General features: G+C 39.5%; 1 protein-coding gene across 2 annotated transcripts in view; it reads left to right on the forward strand.

Annotated features, from left to right (window-relative positions):
- SCIN (scinderin) overlaps positions 1–23,302 on the forward strand; it is a 67,586-nt gene that overhangs the window by 13,432 nt on the left and 30,852 nt on the right. The window contains exons 1-3 of one of the 2 annotated variants that reach the window (XM_030264738.4): positions 6,691–6,914; positions 10,559–10,713; positions 12,186–12,347. In XM_030264738.4, the coding sequence (XP_030120598.3) occupies positions 6,716–6,914; positions 10,559–10,713; positions 12,186–12,347 (516 nt within the window). In that variant the 5' untranslated portion in view covers positions 6,691–6,715. Of the gene's footprint in view, positions 1–6,690; positions 6,915–10,558; positions 10,714–12,185; positions 12,348–23,302 lie in introns of those variants that run through there. The other variant, XM_012571625.5, reaches the window with a different exon arrangement.

Raw genomic sequence — 23,302 nt, forward strand, 5'->3', positions numbered from 1 at the left:
ATTGGCCTCTTCCTTTAGCTGGCTCAAAACCCAGCTTGTAGCCCCCGTAGTGGAGGTGCATCCCCTCTGCATTCGGGTGTTACTTTGCCCCAGGTCAGCAGAGCACTCGGTGGTTTTTGCAAATGGCCAATTGTTTTGAGTCATTACCATTAACATTCCGGTCTCTCATATATTATTAACATGAAGGAAATAAGGGGATGATGATGAATATCAGAGACATTAGGTTTTAAGTCTGTTTTTAGTGAGAAAATTAATTTATTCTGGGAGTTATGCCTAATGCTAGGTAGGATTGAGAGTGTGTAACATTTCACTGTTTCAAATCGGTTATGCATTTTACCCTCTTTTATTTTGTTTAGTATCTGCCCTTTGTCAGTGGACAATCAAATAGGAAGAGGAATCAGGAGAACAGATAATGCAAAGATAATGCACTGTGTCCCTGAGGACATGCCTTCTCTAGGATAATAGGCTCCTTAAAACAAGGCATTAAGAAAGTGTATTGATTCCTATAAGATTAACTTTTGCATTTGCACTGAGGCTGAGGGACATGTATGATTTACTAATCAGATTTCAGTTGATAGGAAATGTGTGTTCTTCAGACTTCCTCTCTTGTTCCTGATGAGTTGAAAAAAAGCCTAACAATATATTCCTCCATGCCTTTTCTTGTCACTTACACTTATGAAAGCAACTTCAAAATAAATGTTGTGTTGGCAGGTCAACATTTAATATCAAGGCACCTCGTTGCTTTCTTGGTATAGTGCTAATCAGAAAACAAAAGTTGGTTCCTTTTCCAGTAAGTATGTCTCAGACTCTTGAAACAGGAATTTGATTTAAAATAGATCTTTCTGTAGACCTCTTGAGCAGTATCAAGATCCCATCTTGAACATGGACTACCATGAGATAATTATTTTAGAAGCTGCTTTCAGCAGGATTGCAAATGTTCAGCAGCTTTTGGGGAAATCAGTGTACTTTCAATACCTCAGAGAAAAGGAAGAAGTTAATTTTATAAACCTAGTGCCTCTGATGTAGAAACAGATGTATGGAAGCCTTTGTTCTTCAGAGAACTTTGCTTTCAGATCTGTTAGATTCAATGGGTTGATCCCAATAAACTACTCATTTAATTGGAGAAGGCTGATCAGGGAAACTCTGCTGCCCTGTTGAAACGGAAGCAGTGCTGAGACTATTAACTCTAAAATGCTGTGACAGGACTTTTGTTAGTGATCAAATATTGTGTTGGCAACTTGGCTAATACATAAATGCTGACGCATAGTAACAAATTCATAATTCTCAAATGTGTTATTCTTGGAGAGTTTAAAACCACTTTCATTAATGAAAGTATAACAGTACACTTGTGCTTAAAAAAATTAAATCTGAGGCATAACCACAGTAAGGCTGCGGGTGTGACGCTTCCAAGAGAGGTGGGTACTTGAGGTGGAAGCAGAAGTGGGACTGCCACCAAGGATCAGGGTAGTGCCAACCATCATCTCCTCTGATGCTGAGGGACTAGGTGTGGGACAGTGGGGTAGGGCAGAAAAGTGAAAGCTTGCTCACTTTGTGGAGTTAGTTTAGTTTTAATTCCTCATCTATCTTTTGCATTATGTTTTCACAAAGCAGTGTGCACATGAGTCCCATCAATACTGTGGAAATTGATAAAGATGTCTGAAAGAGGATTTGTAGCACTAATCAAAGGTATTATCTGATATAAAATAGCCTTGTTTTAATTAAACTTCCTGACTAATACCTTCTGGTCAGTACTTCTGAATATTTCTCAATAAAGAATGTCCTTTTCATTTTTCTAGTTTAAATAAACATACACCGATGCACTAAAATTTGAACTTTTTGGAAAGGGCTGGAAATTTTCCCTATGGAACTTGAGACTACTATATCTAAACATAAGAAAGAAAACTTAACGATCAGTGGCATGATCTTGGGAAATTTACTGGGCCCCATAGAGAACAGCATGATTTATTCCTTTGGTAGACCAAATGAGCAAGTATTGTGCACAGGATGATTAATCATTGATGGGAATCATGGCAACATTATCTAGATAGTCAAAATGGGTAAAATTATGAGCATGAGAATATATTTTTCTAAATCTTATCTAATCTCATGATCATCACATTAAATGTCATATAACAGGAAAATAGAGACCTTCTGTCTTTTGGAAGATAGGTGAATTTTGAAAGAGTGCTTCAATTCCCTCTCTCTGACTTGTTGAAATATAATATATAGTGCTATAATACTGTGGCTTAAGATGAGCATAAGATCTGAATTTCTTGGTTAAACATTTGTGCTGCTCATTGAATATTTCAAGGGAAGAAAAAATAGGAAAAATTCAGAGAGCTGTAACATACTTAATAATTAGCACTTCACTTCTCACTATCCCCATGACAAAAAATGTTTGCCTAGATTCTCTGACTGAAGCCAACACTCAGATCATTTTCTTTACATGCCCTACTTAGTCCCATTGCTGAAGGATGAATTTGGAGAGTCAGAGCTTCTCAGTGATGTCCTTGCCTGCTCAAGTGAGAGTGGTGGGTGCCACTGAAGAATCCCTCATGGCCTGTCCATGACAGGCCACTTCTGTAGTGGCAGCACTCACTAAGCATGTAGGAGCCAAGTGGTGCACATGATGCAGCTGTGATCCTGCCCTCTTTATGCCTTAAACACCTGCCTCAAAGCCACACACAAGTCCAAAGCTTTGGACTTGAAGGATTAAAACTAGATTCCTGTCTTGAAGGTAAAGGAGGACTTCATTCCTTTATGCCAGGTTTTTCATATCTCTCATCTGGCAGCCTCATAACTCAAACCTTGTCAATAAGGAGGAAAGTTAGGTTTCAGTCTTTCTTCAGCATGTTCTCTCCAGTTGAAGCTGAGTTACCACACAGGATGCAGGGATGATGAGATAACTGAGAGAATTAGTAAGTGGTAACATAATTCTACAGCTTGTTTTGATAACATGACTTTTAAAGGTATACAGTCAAATTCTCTTTCAGCTCTTACATTATCAGTAATCATAATTTTTTAGATGAATATTGGAATAAGAATTTAGCTCAGATTTTTGAACTGACTTACTGTATTTAGGGTAAATCTGAGATAACTATTGATTTGTAATTCAGGAAGAGAACAGATGAAAACAGAAGTTGACTTCTGTGACTGTTTGGACAAGAGTGTGCTTTTGACACATACTCCATGTACAGCAAACTTTGCCATGTGAAACTAGAGGCAAAACCAAACATCTGTAATCCCCTTGTTTAGGTAGAGTTATAGAGGTCAGGAGGGCATTTGCCAATTGTGATGAGGAAGAAATAAGCTTTGTAGAAGGAAACACATGAGACATTTCAAAATATTCTCTCCCCTTTAATTCCTTTTCAGTCCTTCTGTTGTTGGCTTGTGGAACTGTAAATCAGACTTTGTAGAAGAACTTAAACCTTAGACTTTGTATAAACTGATTTCTGCTGGGAAAGATGCTGGGGCTTACCTTCTGGGTAAGCCTGACAGGAGCAAAAACCAGAACTCAGGACATTTGCATTCTGGTGTATGCACACACATTCTGCATATATGCAGTATGTGACAACAATGCTTTGAGGGGAAAAGATCCCTTATTCAATATAACAAAATACTTAGGAAATAAGTGAGCAAAATTAAATGGTAAAGTTTTTCTTAAATCCTTGAATTCTCTGAGTCATACCAAAACTTTAAATTCAATATATTTGAATCTGCTTTTTCAAGGACTAGATGAGAAGCACAGACATCTTCTAACATCCCTGTGTGATCTATCAGGACTTGAGAAAAGACAGGAATTTAAAGATGGCCATACCTCAAACAGTGCAGTTGAGCAGGCAGAAAGATGCATCTTTACCCCGTAAGTGTATTCATGGGCCATGACAGAAGCCAACTGCTACATCTGGCCTTCCCCCCCGAGGAAAAGGTGTGACACAAAATGATTGCTCTTTGTTACTACAAAGCTAAAACAGTGCTAGGCCTTTGCCATCCTTCTCAGAAAGCCATATTTTATCAACACGATACAATCTTCAATAAATTAGAAAAAAAGTTATTTGAAATACTAAAGTAGTCTAAAATTCCATTACAGTGCACTTTCTAATGAGCATAGTAATTACTATTATACCAAGGTCTTCTGAGTCACAAAAACAATGTTATTTTTGGTCTTCTCCACTTCAATTACTATGTCAAAGGACATTCAAAAGCACATAAAAAGTAATTATAAATATTCTTTCTGGATGTGCAACTTTTGAGGTACTCAAAAATTACTCCAAAATTTCACTTTTAATTAACCCTGTTATAAAGTTCTTGGTTATTTAAAAAATTATGAAAATCTGTCATATTAACAATGTTAATTCTTACTTTTGCTCCAGAAAAAAAGGATGGATTACAACAGAAGACAGTACAACTTTCATTAGAAGTGAGATAGCAAAAGCAAGATTTGAAAACAGTCAAAAATTAACACTAAAGAATACAAACAAGTATCCTGGCACTTAGGATACAAACTTCTATCCAAGTTTTTCTTTGCCAGAAGGCAGTAAGTGATTACATAATCCTAGTAAGACAAACTCGGGCATGAGAAAACTCTGCTGTCAGTACTAACATCCTTTGTGTCTGAGTAGTGACACAGACAACCCTAAAGAAACAGCATGCATCTCATGCCAGCAAGAGGCATTCTGCTAAGAGCATTATTTAGCCTGGAGATTTAAAATTTAAAGTTGTAATAAGGAGATATAAATGTAACCAACCTATTCCGTGCAATCTGTGCATGAACAATTTTATCTTGGCAAGACAAGTAGAACAGTAGAACAAGGGGACATGAAACTGCGTAACACTGGGCTTGGTTTGAGCTCCTGTATAGGCAAAACAGCACAATTGCAGAGCGAGTTCACCTGGACAACTTCAGAAGAAATAGTAAACCCATGCAATTATGGAGTATGTGGTAAGTTCTACCCTTGCTGACTGAAGCTAACTAATGCATAACAATGCAAAAAGTCATGCAATTAGAAAAACTGCTTAGTGTAATTAAGTGAATAAAAGTGAACAGAAGAACTGGCATAAATGTGAGGACAAATTTGAGAAATCACTTTTAAATGTGCATTTCAATACCATATTGAAATGTTATTTTTAATACCATATTGAAATCACTTTTGAATGTGATTTTCAATACCATATTGAAGCTAGAACTGCTGGAATTTTTGGATACTCTTCAATTTTTGGTTTTTTTTTAGTTTTTGTTTTGTTTTGTTTTCTTCCTCACATGATGACCATCTTGAGAAAGGTATTTCATTTGGAAATTACACTGTTATCAAGCAGGTTTATTACAGCCCTGGCAGAATGAGGGATAAAATGCTTGGCTGTGAACTTGTGAAGGTGAGCTGCACCATGTTCAGCTGCACCTTAGAGAAAACAGAGCACACAGAGGTTGCTTTTTTAAACAGTGAGGCTAAAGCCGAGGGTGCCTGTGCACTTCTGGCAAACTGATGACAGGGTGCCCACCAAAATGGGAGATGATAGTGGGTACACAGAAATTAAGGTCCTCTTTTGCTTAAGACAATATAAAGAGAAGATATGAAAATAGTTACACAAAATTCTTAGTTGTGATATTCTTTTTTAAACTTTTTTTTCTCCCAGCAAAGATGGTCTCCAGCTGCATTGTTGCATTTAGCACTGCCTCTCCCACTTGCTGAGGGAGCCCTGATCTGCCTGCAGGTGGGTACTTGCACTCTTCTTGTATTAACTTGATAAAGCAACCCAGTGGGGAAATTAAGAGCTTCGAAACTCATCCAGGTGGATAAGATAATGAAGGCAAACAAAACCCTTTGTGAAATATATCTTTTGATGTACTGACAGCTTGCACTGCATCTGCTTATATTGTACCCAGACTGATCTGCCTATCAATATTAGATGGAAAGCAGTGACTTGCTATAATTTTTATATTGCAATGAAAACTGCAATTGTCATGTTGATGTACCAGGCATTTATAAGGGAGACAGACAAGTAGGAAGTGGGTTTAAAACCTTTTGAGCTGCTGCACAGTTTTGGAAAAACACCAGCAGAACTCTTTAAATTTTCTGAGAAAGATAAATTTATATAAATTTTGGGCTTCATCTGGAATCTCAGAGGAAAGATTTCCCCCGCCCTCCCCTCCCCCCCCGAAAGATTCCTATCAGTATTGAACAAAAGAAATGAGATTACTGGGTGTATGAGAGCTGTGCTCTGCCATTCCAGCCGGGGACGAAAAAGCGTTCCGCCGCAAGCGCAAGCTATAGAAACTCTTCGTATTCTGGTATGAGCAGTTCATACAAGGCAGATGTGATAATTATAGAAGCAGACAGCACAATGCTACAACATCCGCAGACACTGGATTAGCCCACTTGTACTTTTCTTTTTGTCTTTGCTGGGTTTTCTGTTATTATTTTAGAACAGAGAAACGTTCTCTGTTTGCAGTGAGGGTGGCTGATTTTTTTTTTTTTATGACAGCCTTGCTATGGCGCTGGGCACGGACGCAAAAGGGATTTCGGGCGAGTTTGTTTTGCAGGCGTGTTAAAAACCAGTAACTAAAGGCAGCTGAGCCGGCCCCGGGCGCCGCTGGAAGGGGTGGGACAGGCGCATCCCTCCGCAGCCGCCCAGGCCGGCCCCGCCGCGCCCCGCCCGCCCGCCCAGCGCTATAAACGGGCGGTGCGGGGCCCCGGCCGCTCCTCCGCTGCCAGCCATGGCTCCCGAGCGGTACCCGCCGGCGTTCGCCGAGGCCGGGCAGCAGAGCGGGCTGCAGGTGTGGCGTGTGGAGCGGCTGGAGCTGGTGCCGGTGCCCCCGAGCCGCCACGGCGACTTCTTCGTTGGGGACGCGTACCTGGTGCTGCGCACGGAGCGCCGCGCGGACGGCGTCGCCTACCGCCTGCACTACTGGCTCGGTACGGGCGCGGGGGGCCCGCGGTGCCCGCCCGGGGCTGGGGGCTCCGCGCCGCCCGGGGCACGGCCTTCCCGCCCTTTCAGTAAGCCTGCCAGGCTACCAAGAGGGGTACTCCAGGCAGAAGTGGGGCTGCCACCGAGGATCGGGGTGGTGCCAAGCGTCATCTCCTCCGATGCTGAGGGACAGAGTGGTGGGACAGTGGGCTACGGCAGAAAGGTGAAAGCTTGCTCACTTTGTGGTGATAGTTTGGAAAACTACTGAAGGGTTAAAGCCGAATCTTGGCTGCACCCGACAGAGGTTCTGGGGTGAAATCATGCCTTCACTCATATGAGTAGTTTTCTTGCCTTGATTTCCATCTGGATGAAAATATCCTCTTGGCGGTCTCCCTGTGGTGTCGTTGTCTGGGTGTGCCTTTTCCAGCTAGATTAATTTTGCTTTCTGATGGTACAGAGAGCAAGTGCAAAGACACCAGGTTTTCTTTAAAACCTCGTTAATATCAGTCTGACAGCCTACTGGGATTGGAACCGGTCTTTTGCCTTCCACCTTGACTAGCCCACTTTGCATCAAAGTTGTGTTTTACCAGACTTCCTCATCTCCTGGAGGTTTCATGTGACTTCCCCATCTGGCGACAGAGTCATCCTGCCACAGTGACTGCTGTCTAGCTGCCTGAAACTTACTACCTTTTTCTTGTTTCAACAAGTTTGTGTTTGTAGGCAATCTCAATGAATGCACCTAAAGATAGGTGTATTAACATTAGCGTGCTTGAGTTGCTGTAGTTCTCATTGTACTTTTGCTTGCATTGAAAAATAATTGCAGATAAATCTTGGATTGTTTCTGCATAAATGCTTGAGCATTGAATTTTGCATGTCTTCGGAGTTTTCCAGCTGGCAAGCATGTTAGTGTCTGTGTCTGGTAAGGGTCTAATCATAGATGGCAGTGTGAATGAATTTCTGGCAGAGACTTTTCTGTCAGCAGTGCTGCTAATTAGTAGCAGGGTTTGGCTGTATAGACCTTTTTTAATGAATCTGGAACTACTCCTGTCTTAGTGAAGGTCTAGTAGACACATCACAGGGAGTGAAGTAAGGGCTGTTTGCAGCTCTTGGGAAGAGAAGGTAGAACAGTGACTGACATTTGCAGCAATTAAAACCTCATTGCTGGTGGCTGAAGAGCTTGAGTTGAACACATTGATGCACATGTTGTGCTGATGTGGTGCTATCCAGATAGTCTAAATGGCTTCAGGTGATCTGAGCACCCACTGTTGTGCAGCTGGCAAGGTGGCAGCAGGGAGGCTCAGTGCTGGCATATCCCTTCCTGCTTTCGAGATGCTTCAGCAGCGGGTGGAATAATCTCAAACACTGCTGCACACTTAATAGCAACAGGAGACCAGGACTTCAAATAAGGTGTATTGGGAGGGCCAGTCACACTCAGGGCAAAAACCATAGAATCATGTTGGTATTTTTAACTGATTCACACTGCTGTTATGTACACCAAATTTTTCCCTTGTAAGCAAATCTGTGGGCCAGGAAGATCACAATAGGGTCTTTCTGAAAACTTCCTGTAAGTGTCTCTGGACAGCTGCAGCAGTCACTGTCACTCAGACTTTGAGATGCAAAGAAAGAATTCTTGTGATGAGGGAAGTAGTGCAGACTTTGGTCTTAGGTACTTACAAGGGCCTTGTCGTTTGGTGACACAGTCCTACTCCTGCTTGCCATCTGTGGTATGTGATTGTGGCAGCCATGTATGATGACTCTGAATTTGCACAGATTCTAACCAGCAAAAAAAGATCCCCAACATCAAATTTTCCTGTTACATAGTGGCAAAGATCCTCCTAATTCCTTGTTTAGGTACACTCAAGGGGTTAAAAGAAGGTCTAGACCATAGGAGGATGGTCTGTGACCTCAGTGTGCTGACAGTCTTCAGCTGTCATCAATCTTCACTGGCATCAGTGGGGTGAAGTGAATCCACAGTTGTTCTGCCATACTGAAGCTTCCTATGGGAAAGTCACTGTTTTACCAAGTATCTCACATGCACTGAGATGCTGTTGAGGTTGGATGATTTCTGTGCAAGTTAACCTGGGTGTATCAACATTGTTGGCATGGCCAAGCAATCAATGTGGATCTGTTTCGCTGCAGCTGTATCCACTCTGAATGTTACTCAGCCATTCTGACTCAGTTGTCTCTATTGGCACTTGAGGGATGCCTTAGTAGCTGTAGTAGTCTTAAGTAATCAAGTCCAGACAGGTCTTGAAACTATCCTTAATGGAAACAACATGCACTGTGCCAGTATGAAAATACTAGTGCGAGTGAGATTGGCTATACCCCACTTACTATCTTTAATAAAATCATGCATGGTGTTTTTAACTGTTTTTTAACCCTTGTCCAAGAGATGAAGTCATAAGGTCTGTCAGTGTGAACCAGGATCTGTTTGGTAAAAACTATTTCTTTATCTTTTTATGCTCTGACTTATTTATAGATGTTTGTGCTTTAGACTGTAAGGTAAATCTGGTTTTCGTACAAGCTTGAGTAACTTATGCTTGGACTGATGCTCACTTGATTTTTTTATTGGAATTTTGCTAAGTATTTTATTGCATAACATCTATGAGAAGAAGTCTGATAGTAGTTCTTGTCTCTGACTGTTCAAAAATAATTTTTATTTAACCCTGAACCCTGTTATGTCATTGCAAATAGTAATTTAGAAAGATCTAGTCTTAATGGATATGATTCCCCCTATTTAGAAAAAGAACAAAAACCACCCCTAAAACCTCCAAAACTTTACCACCAACTTTAAGGTGGTACCCAGTTCTGAGAAAGCATATTGGAACATAGCAAATTCTGTCATGGAGTGACTGGGAACCAAATGAAAGACCTCCCCTTTCCTTTTCCTTCTGTAGTTACTGAGAAGCCTGTTCTTTTAGACTTGATTCTATTTGTGCTTTTCTTGAAACAATTAAAACTGCTGAAAATGTTCATCCAAAATGTTTGGGCACCCATTAAAATCTTTGGTTTAATATACAGCCTGGTTTTGGCATGTACAGGCATCAGCACATTAGGTCAAGATGCTACAGCCTTGGGAATAGGCTACTCTCTTGCAGAGTACAAAACAAAGTGTGACCTCATGAAGCAAATATCTGAGCCCCAAAGCTGCTTTTCTTTCTCCCAGCTGTACCAGGCAAAATAACTTGCTTGCATTATAGTGTCAAGAGGACTGCTTTTGCAATATTTTGGCTTTATGGCTTGGTGAGTTGTTTCTAGAATAAATATATGTTTTACCATCCAGACAGTCCTTTTACATGATCTTTCTTTCTTTGAACTTCAGCTAAAAGTCCAAAAATCATTACAGCTGACACTTGCTATGCTAAACTCAGTTTAATTTTTTTTTTTTTTTTTTAAGATTCTAAGAGAAGATGAACTTCACTATTTTTCACTTTTTTTTTCCTTATGAATGCAGTTCTACAAGTAGTCACGAAATGGTCTGGACGATCATGTTATTTGGTGGTGAACAAGGTTGTGATTCAGTGCTTTGTTTACACATAAATGTGGGTTATACAACCTGCCGAAGGCAGTGTCCAGTTGTTGCAGAAATAATTTCTCCAACAGAATCCAAAATTATATTAATGTTTTATTGACATATTTCCCCTTCTTTCAGGCAAAGAATGCACCCAGGATGAAAGCACAGCTGCAGCTATCTTTGCTGTTCAAATGGATGACTATCTAGGAGGAAAGCCTGTGCAGAGTAGAGAAATTCAAGGATATGAGTCTACTGAGTTTGTGGGTTACTTCAAAGGAGGAATTAAATACAAGGTAAAGAGTCTGTCAAAATACATTCTGAAATTGTATGTAACATTTTTCCTTACATAAAGATCAAATGTTTTTCTTTCTAAATGGAGATTTAAAAAATAGTTTATTAGTGCTTTGTGGGTTCAGATCTGAACCACCCATCTTAAACTGTAGGAGTCCAGTGTTTGTACAGAAAGCAGCAGCTTGTTTGTCAATGCCTCTTCTGATCTATGAAAACCTTTCCTAATTTTTTTCCCCCAAAATAAAGCTGTCCTGGAATTTCATACTTGTGTGTCTAAGAGAGCTCACAGTAGGGACTCTCTGTGTCTGTGAGGTGTTAAATCTCACTGAAATAATTTCTGTCTTGCAGAACAAATATTTTTGTTCAAATGCAGAACCCAGTGTGCTCAAGTGGTTAGAAACATGAATAGAGTGGAAAAGACCAGAGCTTCACTTGAATCTAAAAATTATGCTTTTGCAGTTTTTTTTCTGAATTAGATAAAACAATCTCCCAATTCTTTTGAAAAAAATTAGCTTTTGGAAAGGTGTAGTGTCAGTGTTCCTGTGTCACTTTCAGAAGCTGAATAGTTGAAAAGTAACTTTTTTTAGCAACATCTGTGGGATTTTTTAAAGAATATAGTAACGTATCTTCAGAGTATATCTCCATAGTAGAAGCTCTGGGAGCCATGGCTCATTGAGCCTTTCTTCCCGCGTTATGAAGGTTTGTAACTTTTCTCTGTCTACACAACTAAACTTCTAACCCTGCATAAGTGACGTTGGCAGTGCCACACCCAAACTTTTACATTTAAATTATTTTTTTTGTAATTTCAAGAGCCACTCTCTGTTCCAATACAAGGTCTGGGTCTCCCAGAGGAGTGGAGGATGCTGCCGTACAGAGGCAGGCATCCAAGCCAGTTTACAGAATTATGCTTATGTTTACACTCAGTTTGTAAATCAACAGTTTGCTTTCACTTCCACTAGTTTAGTACACCTTGCTGGGTTGACTCAAATTTCAAATATTCCTTTCATAAAATTACAGAGCTGCTGTGGAATTATCTGTCCATCTGCATGTAACCAGGGACTAAAACCACCTGGACCTCTGAGATTCAAGTTTGAAAAACTTCAAAAGGAGCTGTCTATTTCTCTGCTTTTCTTCAGTCCTTGACTTTTGTCCTAACAATGGGGTTCAGTATTACTTCATCCTCTGAAGGAGGCTGGAGAGTGCTGTAAATTCTGTGTTTTCACTTTTGCTGTTTATCTGAAAACCCTTGGAAGGTGGGTGACATCTGCTCCCTTGGCTAAAGGTTCACACCTGGGAGTTCAGCAGCAGTGATGTCTGTGTTCAGCACTCTTAAATTGTACATTATTTTGCCTTGCTTCTCACTACATAAATTAATTTTTTCCACAGCTCCTCAGCTGTAGCAAAAAAAATTAAAAAGTAACTTTGCAGAAATTAAGCTGAAATAAAGCTGACTGCTTTGGTTTTTTTTATTCAGGCAGGGGGTGTTGCCTCTGGATTTAATCATGTTGTTACTAATGATTTGAGTGCCCAGAGGCTGCTGCATATCAAGGGCCGGAGAGTTGTGAGAGCCACAGAAGTCCCCTTGGCTTGGACCAGCTTCAACAAAGGAGATTGTTTCATTATTGACCTCGGAAATGTAAGTATTTTCTAGAGCAAAACACTGAAAAGTAAGAGTTACGTCCCCTCTAAGGTTTGAGTCATCCCCTAAAATGCAAAACTGATTTTGTCACTCATGTGAACCAGCAGAAATAATCTGCTTTAGAAAATTAACTTTAGTGTCATACCACTTGAAAGGTTTCAAACTGCCCTAAATGTGTCCTGAAGTGTGCACAGGTTATCTGTCAATAAACAGTTCTCTTTCACAGAGAGGAAAGGCATTGAGATTTTTCAGTACTGGTGTTTGAAGAGCTTAAACAGTTCACTCTAAGTCCAGTTGGACTTTGGCACTCTCTACCAGATGAATGGGATCAGTGCTAGTTCAGAGCAGAACACAGATGCAACCATTCTCTTAAGAGTATTTCTTCATAGTCATCAAACTTTGATAGTGACAGTAAATCCTAAAGAAATAGCTGCAAAAGTGATTATAAAACTAGTTGAATATTTCAAAAGATCACTTGAGAAGCAATCCTGTGCTTCAAGGCTTTCTGCTGAAAACAAGTAGAGACAGCATGGAAAAATATCAACACATAAGAAGATAATTCTGCTTGCTTCAAATGGCTTAAAGTGTAGTGCTGTCACCTCAATACATGCTAGGACTTTCTGAATCTAAGAGTAGCAGCTGGGATGTAGTCTACACTAACTGGATTCTAGCTACCCATTTGAAATTATGCTCATGTGTAAAATGGAAAGCATGTGAAAGGAAATACTTTATCTGCAGTTGATTTTAACTATGGTGTTTAACAAGGAAGTGGTCAGCTTCTTCAAGATCTCAAGATTTCCCCTGACCTATTGAAAAATGGGCTCTTCTGAATTGACGGTGGGCATTTTCTCTGAAATAAGAAAATTCATGGTTTCTTTTTTCTCTGAAAGTATCCCCTAGCGTGACAGTTGAAGATAATCAATATAGCTACTTGATACCAATATATGTTTGATTTTTATTATGTTTCACAGCCTTCAGATGGAACACCAAATAGTGTTTTTTGACTATTATCCCATTCCTCTTATGTCAATGTGGCTTAATCATCTAGAACAGCCTGGTGATCAGTATCCAAAGTAATCTCTCAATGTCACTTTGCATAGGAAACCCAAATCATTCCCTTCCAGAGTTAACCCATGGGAGATGGAAAGTTTGGAACTAAACATTGCTAGAAACTGCTGCTTTTGCAGTAAGGCTGTAATTGGGTTTGAGTTTTCTAGAGTTAACCTTCTATGGACATGCTGTGGGACTGGGTGTACTCCATGGATTTAACTGACCCTTATTGTGCTGCAGTTACCCAGATTACTCCTTGAGTAATTATTCAGGCCACGTGAATATGGCATGCCATGGCAGTGACACTGATGAAATACACTATGGATGTGTTGCAGTGTTACATGTATAGCTTGGGGCCCATCCCTTTTTGTGAGAGGAGAGTGCTCTCACTAAGCAATTTAAATGTAATATAGTATTAGAGTCTTTACCTGGTATTGAATGTACATTGGGAGCTTTTTACTTTTTTACAGTGCAACATCACTGGTTTCTTACCCACTGTTTGACAAGACAGAGATCAAGCAGCAATGCAACACTGTGCCTTTGCAGGAAGAAAGATTAGATGTGAACAATACCTAGATCCCTTTTTTTTGCCATTCTATGGGAAATGACAGTCAAATCAGATGTCTAATACAAGTTCTTGGTCTTGTCATGTCAGTTGTGGAAGAGAGATGGGTTTTCTGGATGTACTGACAAGATAAGGAAAAGAGTGTTTTAGCATCTAGATATTCATAGTCACAGGTTATTGCATAAACCAGACCATGCTTGTGGGAGATGAAAATGGGTGACATAGTTCAGGATGATGATATACAAGTCTAGTAAAGTGCCTCTAATTAAAGGGGTGTGATAGAAAATACAATGTCATAGGAGAAACCTTGCTTAAGTTTTATAAGAAATAATTGTACTTCAGATTGAAATTTTCCATTACAAGAGGCCCATTGTAAATGGGCAATGCTTTGAGTCTTTATAGGAGCTCTTAATTGAATTTAAGGTTCCTTTGAAAAGAGAAAAGTATTTTCACAAAAGTAGATTCCATTACTTGACAATTGAAATAAAATTAGTCTTAAATAGGGTTGCTTCTGAGTTTGGTATTTATTGCAGACCACTGCAGACTAATTGTTGAAGAATAATGCACAATAATTACATAAAATAATGAGTTTATGGTCAGTGCTTTTAATATCCAATTATTGTAGCATATCAAATAAGATGAATTTCCAAGATTTACTTTCCCCAGTGTCTTAGCTTGCCAGAAGGATGGTCTCTATGGCACTGAAAAATTGCTTGTGCTGTCCATTTCCTGCTATATTTTATCTAGCCGCTTATCTAATATAATAAATAATTTAAGTTTTCCTGTTACTCTCAATTCCTGCAGTATTTTAAACTTATGGTTTGAACAGATAAGGGAAAATTATGGAAGATAATAATGAATAGGAATAAAATCATTACTTATCACTAGGATTTCCTTTACAGGGATAGTGCTTTAAGCAGAAACTGTGTGTGGGCTTTTCAAGCTAGGTTCACATATTTACAGTTCAAATTCTGATGTTTATCTCATACCTAGATCATAGAATAGTTTTGGTTGGAAGGGATCTAGATCAACTCCTCCAGCAATGAGCAGGTACATCTTCAACAAGCTGAGGTTGCTCTGAGCCCTGTTCAACCTGACTTTGAATGAAGGTTATTCTATCTTGATCCAGCCTTCTAAGTCATTGGAGTAAAACCTTGTCTGGAAATAAGATCAAAAAAAACCAGTTGTAACTGCCTGCCTCCTGACAGTCTCTCTCTCTTAAAAGCGGTCAGGATCTCATGGGGTCACGTCCCATGTGCACAACCCACACGGCACCTTGGCTGATCTGTTGCTAAACATTTACAGCACTTCAAATACCCTGCCCAGGTCTCATTTTGCCTACTTTGAACTCTTGGCTGGAAGAGAAAATAGCTGCAGAAGGCAGAGAAAGCACTGTCTGTGCTATGAAGGGAATTGTTTTCTGTGGGAAATGCATTGAGACCTTCTAGTCAAGCAGTAACAGCATGAGCTGAGGGCTGTGACTGTACTGATCCTCCTCAGAGTGAGTGATCCAGGAGAGTGCTGGGATGCCAGACCCCGATTTAAATTGGGGTGTTTTTTCTACATGAGATTTCCATGACACCTCTTTGGTGAACTTGGGATTCTCTCTGTAAGGGAGCCTTTGGGCAGGCAAGACAAGTGCAGGGCAGTTGCTGGAGGGCCTGGAGTGCACACCTTCCTTTGTCAGGTGCTGCTTAGTGCATCTTGTCCAGGCATAGCTCTGCTCAAGGCCTCCCAGGAGCTGCTGTTTCTGCCACACAATTACTGAATATGCTAAGTTGGAAGGGACCTGCAAAGATCGTAAAGTCAAACTCTTGGTCCCACAGAGGACAGCCCCAAGAGTCAAACTGTGTGCCTGGGAGCATTGTCCAAATTCCTCTTGAACTCTGTCAGGCTTGGTGCTGCAACCATGTCCCTGAGGAGCCCATTCCAGTACCCAACCACCATCTGGATGGAGAACTTTTTCTACTATCCAACCTAAACTCCTGTGATACAACTTCAGGCCACTACTCAGGTCCAACTGGACACCAGAGAGAAGAGGTCAGTGCCTGCCCCTTCTCTTCCCCTCCGGGAGGAAGCTGTAACTGCAATGAGGTCTTCCCTCAGTCTCCTCTTCTCCAGGCTGAGCAGTCCAAGTGACCTCAGCTGATCCTCATACAGCTTCCCCTCAAGGCCTTTCCAGTCTTGTTCTGAACTATTGCTGGTATCCCACCTGAGAGGCACCAAGGTGGGTTTGGCATTTCTTGGTGGCCTTAAACTGCCTGGCCTTGCTCTGTGCTGCCCTTTAGCTCCAGATGTAGCTCTCAGTTTCTCCCCATCCTCCAGCCACCTCCCCTTAGACACAATCCTTTTTCTTCCTTCATCACTAAGACAATTCTTAAAACAGCAAGTAGCAGGAGGACATGGAAAATGATCACAGAAGGAAGGGGGAAAGATGAATCACTCTACCATTTAGTTAATAACATGCATACAGTTTTTGAGGTTATTTTTTAGTATTTAGATGCATGTGTAAACATACTGTATATGTGTATATTTCTAATACGGTGTGCTAAAGACTTCCATGTCTTTTGTCAATTTTCCTGATTTAAAGTGGGAAGGAAACTTGTCAGTATTGTGAAATTAACCCTGTGTATGTTGATAAATGCTGTTTGTTTATAAAACTAGAATGTTGAGATGTGTCAATAATTTGGGTAGTTATCAAAATATGGAGCAGAAATAATGTGAGTAACAACAAAATAATTGATTGATTAATTGATCAGCTGATTTTACTGAATGCTTCCCAACTCAGTTTGGGAAGCTCTGCTGTATGAAGGCTATCTGAAGTTGTATCCTTAGTTACCAGCAAAAATATTCTTTGTGTGTGTTTGGCTAGAGATTTGCGAAATAAAAGACTTGACTCTGTCTGATTAATCTCTTGATGGGAGACAGCAGCAGTGCCATGAGCTAGGTGACTGCAAAGGGCAGGTAGAGAGCTGTGCACTGCTCAGCCTTCTCAAAGAAATGAAGAGACAGTTGTTAAGAGGGTGAAGGACAGTCTGTGATAACTACCACTGAAGTTTCAGCTTGGGCCCGATTGCAGCTGGAAAGTTTTGTCAGTATAATAAAAGTTCTGCAGGTGGAACATCACCCTTCTCCCAAAGGAAGAGTGCAGATGGGTGAGGTGATAACTACAACTCAAGCTAAATGAAGTTTGAAGGTAAACTGTACTCAGTTGTCCATTCTTCCTATTTCTATAGTGGTGCTGATAAACAGCCAAGAGATTGCTGGTTTGAAATATGAAAGCCCACAATATTCTTAGAAAAAACTTGTGCTATCTAGCAATCAATGTATGTTTTTCTCAAGGGCTTTATGAATCCAAATGAAAATTTTGAAGTTAGAACTCAAAAGTATGAGACTGAACAGAGTTTTTGTCATCATGTATCTGTCATTATGTTCCTGATAGAATACATAATAAGAATGTTAGAAGAAAAATTGCTACCTTGCAACAAAGACACTAGAAGAAATACATTAGGCAAAAAGGCTAGCTGCTTATGACAGCTGCTCTTCATAACAACTCTTAACTTGGTGTAGATTAACTTATGTTTACAAAAAGAAAAGTAACTTCTGCTTTTTGAAGAGCAAGATAACAGAGGCTTGCTTTATGGTTATGACCATGGGGTATGATTCAGCATCACATTGCAACCTTAAGCACAGTTGTCTTGGTAGCTTCTGTAATCTTTCCTCACTACTTCTTTTAGGTGGTTTTTCTTCTCTTCCATTGGATAAAGCAGTTCACAACAGGCATATTAATTGCTTTAATAAGCAAAGTCACTGCTAAGGTATAAACAGGGCTGGAAGAGCAGATTCTTGCGTTTTGCCATTCATCACTGTGCATTTTTAGTTGGTTTCCCTGGCTCTAACAACTGACTCATGTAGGTTTTCCATTCACATGTTTCCCCTCACAACTAACCTCTTCCCCAGTTTCCCCCAGCTGAGAGGTAAACTACTGCTCATACTGCAGCAGGGAGCTGCCAAACAAGTAGCTGAGCTTGAAGAACTAAAGTGATTAGGTTCTTTATTAACTTATTAACAGCATTAAAATGTTGTTCTAACTATAAAATGTGTATCTTGGTAAGCAAGCATCTTAATTTTTCTGTAATTCTGTGAACCAGTTATTTCAGCAGTTTAAATGCCAGCATTCAGGAAGTTGCTATAGTCTCAAAGTCATTAGATGGAGGGGAAAAAAAGTCCTTTTGCCCCCCACTTCTGTTGAAGTATTCAGAGAATGGATTTTATGGACTTTCCTTCTTACTCTATGGACTGGAAAGTTTCCCCTCACCCCCGACTTGTACACAGAAAAGTAGCTGAACCAGAGATCATTGTTTAAGCTTCAGATGGACTGGACACACATGTATCCACAAGAATTCAGTTAAGTTAAGTTTTCTTCCTGATGTAGGAAATCCAGATGCTTTACTGCCTGAGCTGCTGTTGTTTAGAATTAAGATTATCCTGGTATTGACCCCTTAATCCACTGTGATATAGCAAAAGCTATTCCCAGTGCATACTAGCAAAACAAGTGTGAGAGGAAAAATGAATGTACTAAGTGCATGACTCTGCTCTATCTGACTTATTTTTAGTCTTAATATTTGTTCAGTTTGAGTCAAATGGGAGACTCCAAAGACTGGTTACAAAGACACTATTGTAATTTTACTAGTAATTTTAAATTTTTTTTTAGCTCATGGTGGCCTCAGAGGTACTCTGGCTGAATGAATTTGGAGTTTGTTTTGGATTATCAGAATTCCACAACTTTCAATGGTTCACTGTATTACAGTTTCAACAAAGTTAGATTTTATGGATATGTGAAATGAGACTTTTTTTCCCTTGTCTCTGTCAAGAATTCAACAGTCAAGAAAGTAAAAAAGTGAATAATTTAAGGAGAAAAATGCATTCAGCAATCTATATTAATCTGGTTGAATCCAAACATTCTTCTTAATAAATATATATTGTTAGTTCCTTAAAAAAAGCTGGATGTCAGTGAACTGACAAAAAGCTCTGCATTACAATTGTTTTCGTTATTTTCCCCATCATATGGATTTTGTTTTCATGATTTAGCACTTTTCTGTACTTACAAAAAAAAAACCAAAACAAAAAAAGCTCCACACTCTTGCTTTAGGGCTCTGTTTTGTTGCCAAAACCTTGGTGTTTGAAATAGAAATACCAATGTAATATGCCACTGTTTTACAAAGAACACACTGTTTTACATATGTAGAATTAAAGGCATTAGAAGTATGTCTGTTGTTTGCAGTTCATATATACACTTTTTTCCAAATTTATTTATATTTTTTATTGGCATTTCTTCTTTAAACATATTAAATTACAGGACTAGTCTTAAGGAGCTACAAGGAACTCACTCATGCCTTATCAGAGGAGCTGTTCACTAATGACCATGAAGAGTCTCAGCTGAGTGCCTGCCCATTACTTTGATAGTAGCATGATAAGATGTGTATTTGCTAATATTAATGTGTGTTCCATCTGCCTCTAGCATTCCTGGGCTTTTTTTTTTTTTTTTTCCTACTTCCTTCAGGAGGTGAGTACTTAGGAGTGCTGGCTCTTTTGGGGACTCCTGCATCATAGCTCTTCTCCTCCTGACCCACCCATCCTTACAAGCCTCATCAGCCTTTCTTCTTATGTAGACAAAGGTGGACAGGTTTGAGGTGTTTCAGGCCCTCCAAACAAAGAATAGAGGCATGCCAGCTTGTGATGCCTGGGTTAAAGTCTTTCCTTAATGAAAGTTTAAAGTTCATTTCAATATTTAAATGTTAATGAGAGTTAAACATATCTCTGTTTTTTTTTTTTTCCTACCTAAATGGAAGTTTCACCACAAAGTTGTTTCTAATTAGTGTTTTGAAACCTATTTAATTTGCTTAGCTTTTTAGTATCTCTTCATGTAAGAGAATACGAATCAGCAATTACAGTAGATATTAGTAAAAATTAGTAGATATTTCAACAGACATGCAGGTTTGAAATACTTGACTGTTTAGGGTATGTTTTACTAGGGAAAAAACACTTCTTGAATGTAAGCTTCTTGGTTTTTTCTGTCATTGTCCTGGCTAAGACCCACAGAAATGACCACAAAAGATCCGGAAAATAGAGTATATTTTCATGTGCCTCCAGACTAAGGAGGCTGCCAGTTGAATACAGAGGTGGATATGTGTTGGAAGAGAAAAAAAAAATGGGGTTTATTTCACTTCTGAAATAAGTGACTGTTTTGTTCGTTTGTTTTTTCCTTCTCTAACTCTGCGTGCCATTTGGGGCCGGAGCAGGAAGCAGGAGGTGTACTTTCACAGTCCCCCTCCATACAGGGAAAAGTGCCAAGGTGCTCTTGCTCAGGGTTACACATGATCCATGCATAGTCATCCTGATGCACAACTTCTGTGGAGAAGCTAAATGTTGGGTCGTTTTTAATGTGCTGTAGAAATCTCATGTGACTTGCACAAGGTCACTGAGGCCAGAAGCTATTCAGACCAAGAGCAGTGAATTCTGACGCTCTGTGGGTGGAAGACCAAACTGTTTCTCCAAAATGTGCAGTTGAGGGGAGAGCTCGTTCTGACCACAGTGTACATGGCACGGACCCAGCTTGCCTTCCCAGCCTCACTCAGGAGCTCTAGGGTGGTCGTTGTTATTCATTATAACCTTTTTCATTATAACGTATTATTCATGATAATGTTTTCTGGCCCTCAGCTGTTAACTGTCCCACCATGATGTGATAACTATATTGATATCAATGTACATTAATATAGGGGATCTCTCTCAGAATTCTGTTTAAGAGGTTTAAAAAAGTAAACACTGCTAGTGCAAACTTCTGAAAATAAACTAGGCTTGGCACAGGAATTACTGATGAATGAAGCTCTTTTATTTTGAAGGGAGTGAACACTTGAAGTCTGTTTTCATTTTAATGGAAACATTTTTTGTCAACCTGCCAATTCCAAATAAAGTTAGCCAAACAAACCTAAAAATAGTGAAGGTGTAGTACAGCTAGGAAATTCTGAAAGTAGTGAGTGAGCTGAAGCTAAATACCATATTTTGCCCCTAGCTGAGCACCTTATATGTCAAAAAAATTGATACACAAATAACAAAATACAACCCAAAAGCTCAGTGATTTGTTGGATATGGTTAGGTAACTAATTGACTGTATTTCAGGTGAATCCAGATCTAAATATTAGCCTTCTCAAGAAGTGGCTTTAACTTCTAAAATTCTTTCTGGTTTTAATTTGTTGAAAAACTGAATCTACCTAGAGGTTGAAATGGATAAGTTATATCAGGAAGGCAAACTTGTAGATATTCAGCTTCTCTACTGTGAGGCCTCAAAATTAGATAGATTGAAAATGATATTATTTCAGTTCAGAAGAGAAAATTAATTAAATCCAAGCTCCTGAAACTTCTAGCACTGAGTGCTTAAGATATTTTAGGGAGCATAGTAAATACATTACCATATTATATGTTTTGGGACATTTTCGTGGCCTGTGGCTGCTCACGGCCTTCTATTTGATTATAAAGTACATGAAGTTTAACTTTCAGGCTTTTAATAAAGAATAGTATCTTTATTCTCTAGTACTAAAAAGAAGCAGATTCTTTTTTCTCTAGCTTTTAAAATCAGTATTGTTCAAATAATCATGTAAAATGGAGCTTGTGAATCTCCAGATCAAGAATGTTTTCAGACACTGCTTGTTGATTCAAGTGGTGGTTTATGCAGTAGAAGAAAACCTGGAATATGGACCCCATAAGGAAAATAATAAAACCTGAAAATTTAAAAATCTGAACATTACTGTAGATTTTAAAGATCCTTCTCCTTCCTCAGGCTCCTTTGAAGATTAGAGCCTGTGGACTGTAGGAGAGCTCAGTTTAGTCACCTGCTGGCTGAAGGCAGACAGGGAGAATAAACTCTGAATGTGAGTAACTTGGGTGCAGTGGGGCCTTTAGGAGATGCTAAGAAAAGAAAATGTGAATTTATTACCCAAGAAGTAAAGGTCTTTATAATTTGCAGTGGCAGTTTAAGTCTTGCAGTATCCTTTGTGGTCAGTACAGCAAAAATATTTATTTTGTACTTGCAACTACTTGTTTGAGGTTCCATCACAAGTTACCAAAAAAGCCAAGAGCAGGCCAATGGGTACAACTGAAGCTGCACTTCCAACCCAACCTTTCTGAATGAGCAATCTCCACCAATTGCCACATCAACACCGAGATAAGGCAATAGATGCCTTACCTCTTTCCCTATTTCCTATAGGAAATAAAGAATTCCTGTTTATTGCTGCAGTATCTCTAGTGACTCCTGTTTCTCACATAATTGCAAATCAGCTCAATTAGTGGGATGTAGGCCAAGATGAGAATGATGCTAAGGGGTCTGTGTTCTGGTTGATTTTTTTTATGAAACATATTTTCATCTCAAATCTAAGTTTTATACAGTTGCATATACAACATAAAACTAAGCCCAAGTAATTTATTCAGTGAGGGCTCTGATGAAAATTTGCATTGCAGATGAACATAAATCAGTTGAACTTTATTAAAACTGAAAAGGACTGTGTACTATTATTGCTGTACTATTTAAGATACTTGACAGAATCATGTGAAGAATCAAATTACCTTTTTCCAGGAGAAGGTGGGGGAACCAGCCAGCCGAAATTAGTAATTTCCTTGGACTGGCTCCTTCCAGCCCAGCCTCTAGCATCCCTGCAGCTTATGTTATGCCTTTTGTTAGTAATTTTCATCAATGAAAATGCTTCAAGTTCTGCATGAATAATGGGGATTGCCAAAACTAGGAGTCCTTAGTCTGCGTGGCTGAATCAGGTGACTTGTCTTAGGCTGGTTCTAGTGTCCCCCTTTCCTGAGAAGTGCCCTGGGAACATGCTGCATTCTGCAAAATGTCAGCAAATAAAATCTTGATTGAAAGATCTAACTGTACTTTATTAACACATACAATCAGGATCTTCCTTGAGATTTTGAAATAAATTTGTTTCTTGACACAGGTGAGTACCAGCACTGCTGAAGTACCATAAAAGAGGAACTGACATATATACAATTCATAGTAGCAAATGTAGGAGTTTCTGGTTCTTTAATTAGCTAAAGCTCTATATGTAATTGGGATAAAACTCAGTCAAACCACAACTCTGACTATTCTGAGCTCTAGTGATCTCCTAGTATGTGGAAGCTAAATTATATTATGTAAATATCTTGCATATTACAGCATCACAGAATGAAATACATTAGAAAAGACCTCGAAGTCCAACCTTTGACTGAACAGCACCTTGTCAACCAGACCACAGCACTAAATGCCAAATCCTGTCTTTTCTTAAACACCTCC

This window comes from Taeniopygia guttata, chromosome 2 (assembly GCF_048771995.1).
Source record: "Taeniopygia guttata chromosome 2, bTaeGut7.mat, whole genome shotgun sequence".
NCBI classification, from domain to species: domain Eukaryota; kingdom Metazoa; phylum Chordata; class Aves; order Passeriformes; family Estrildidae; genus Taeniopygia; species Taeniopygia guttata.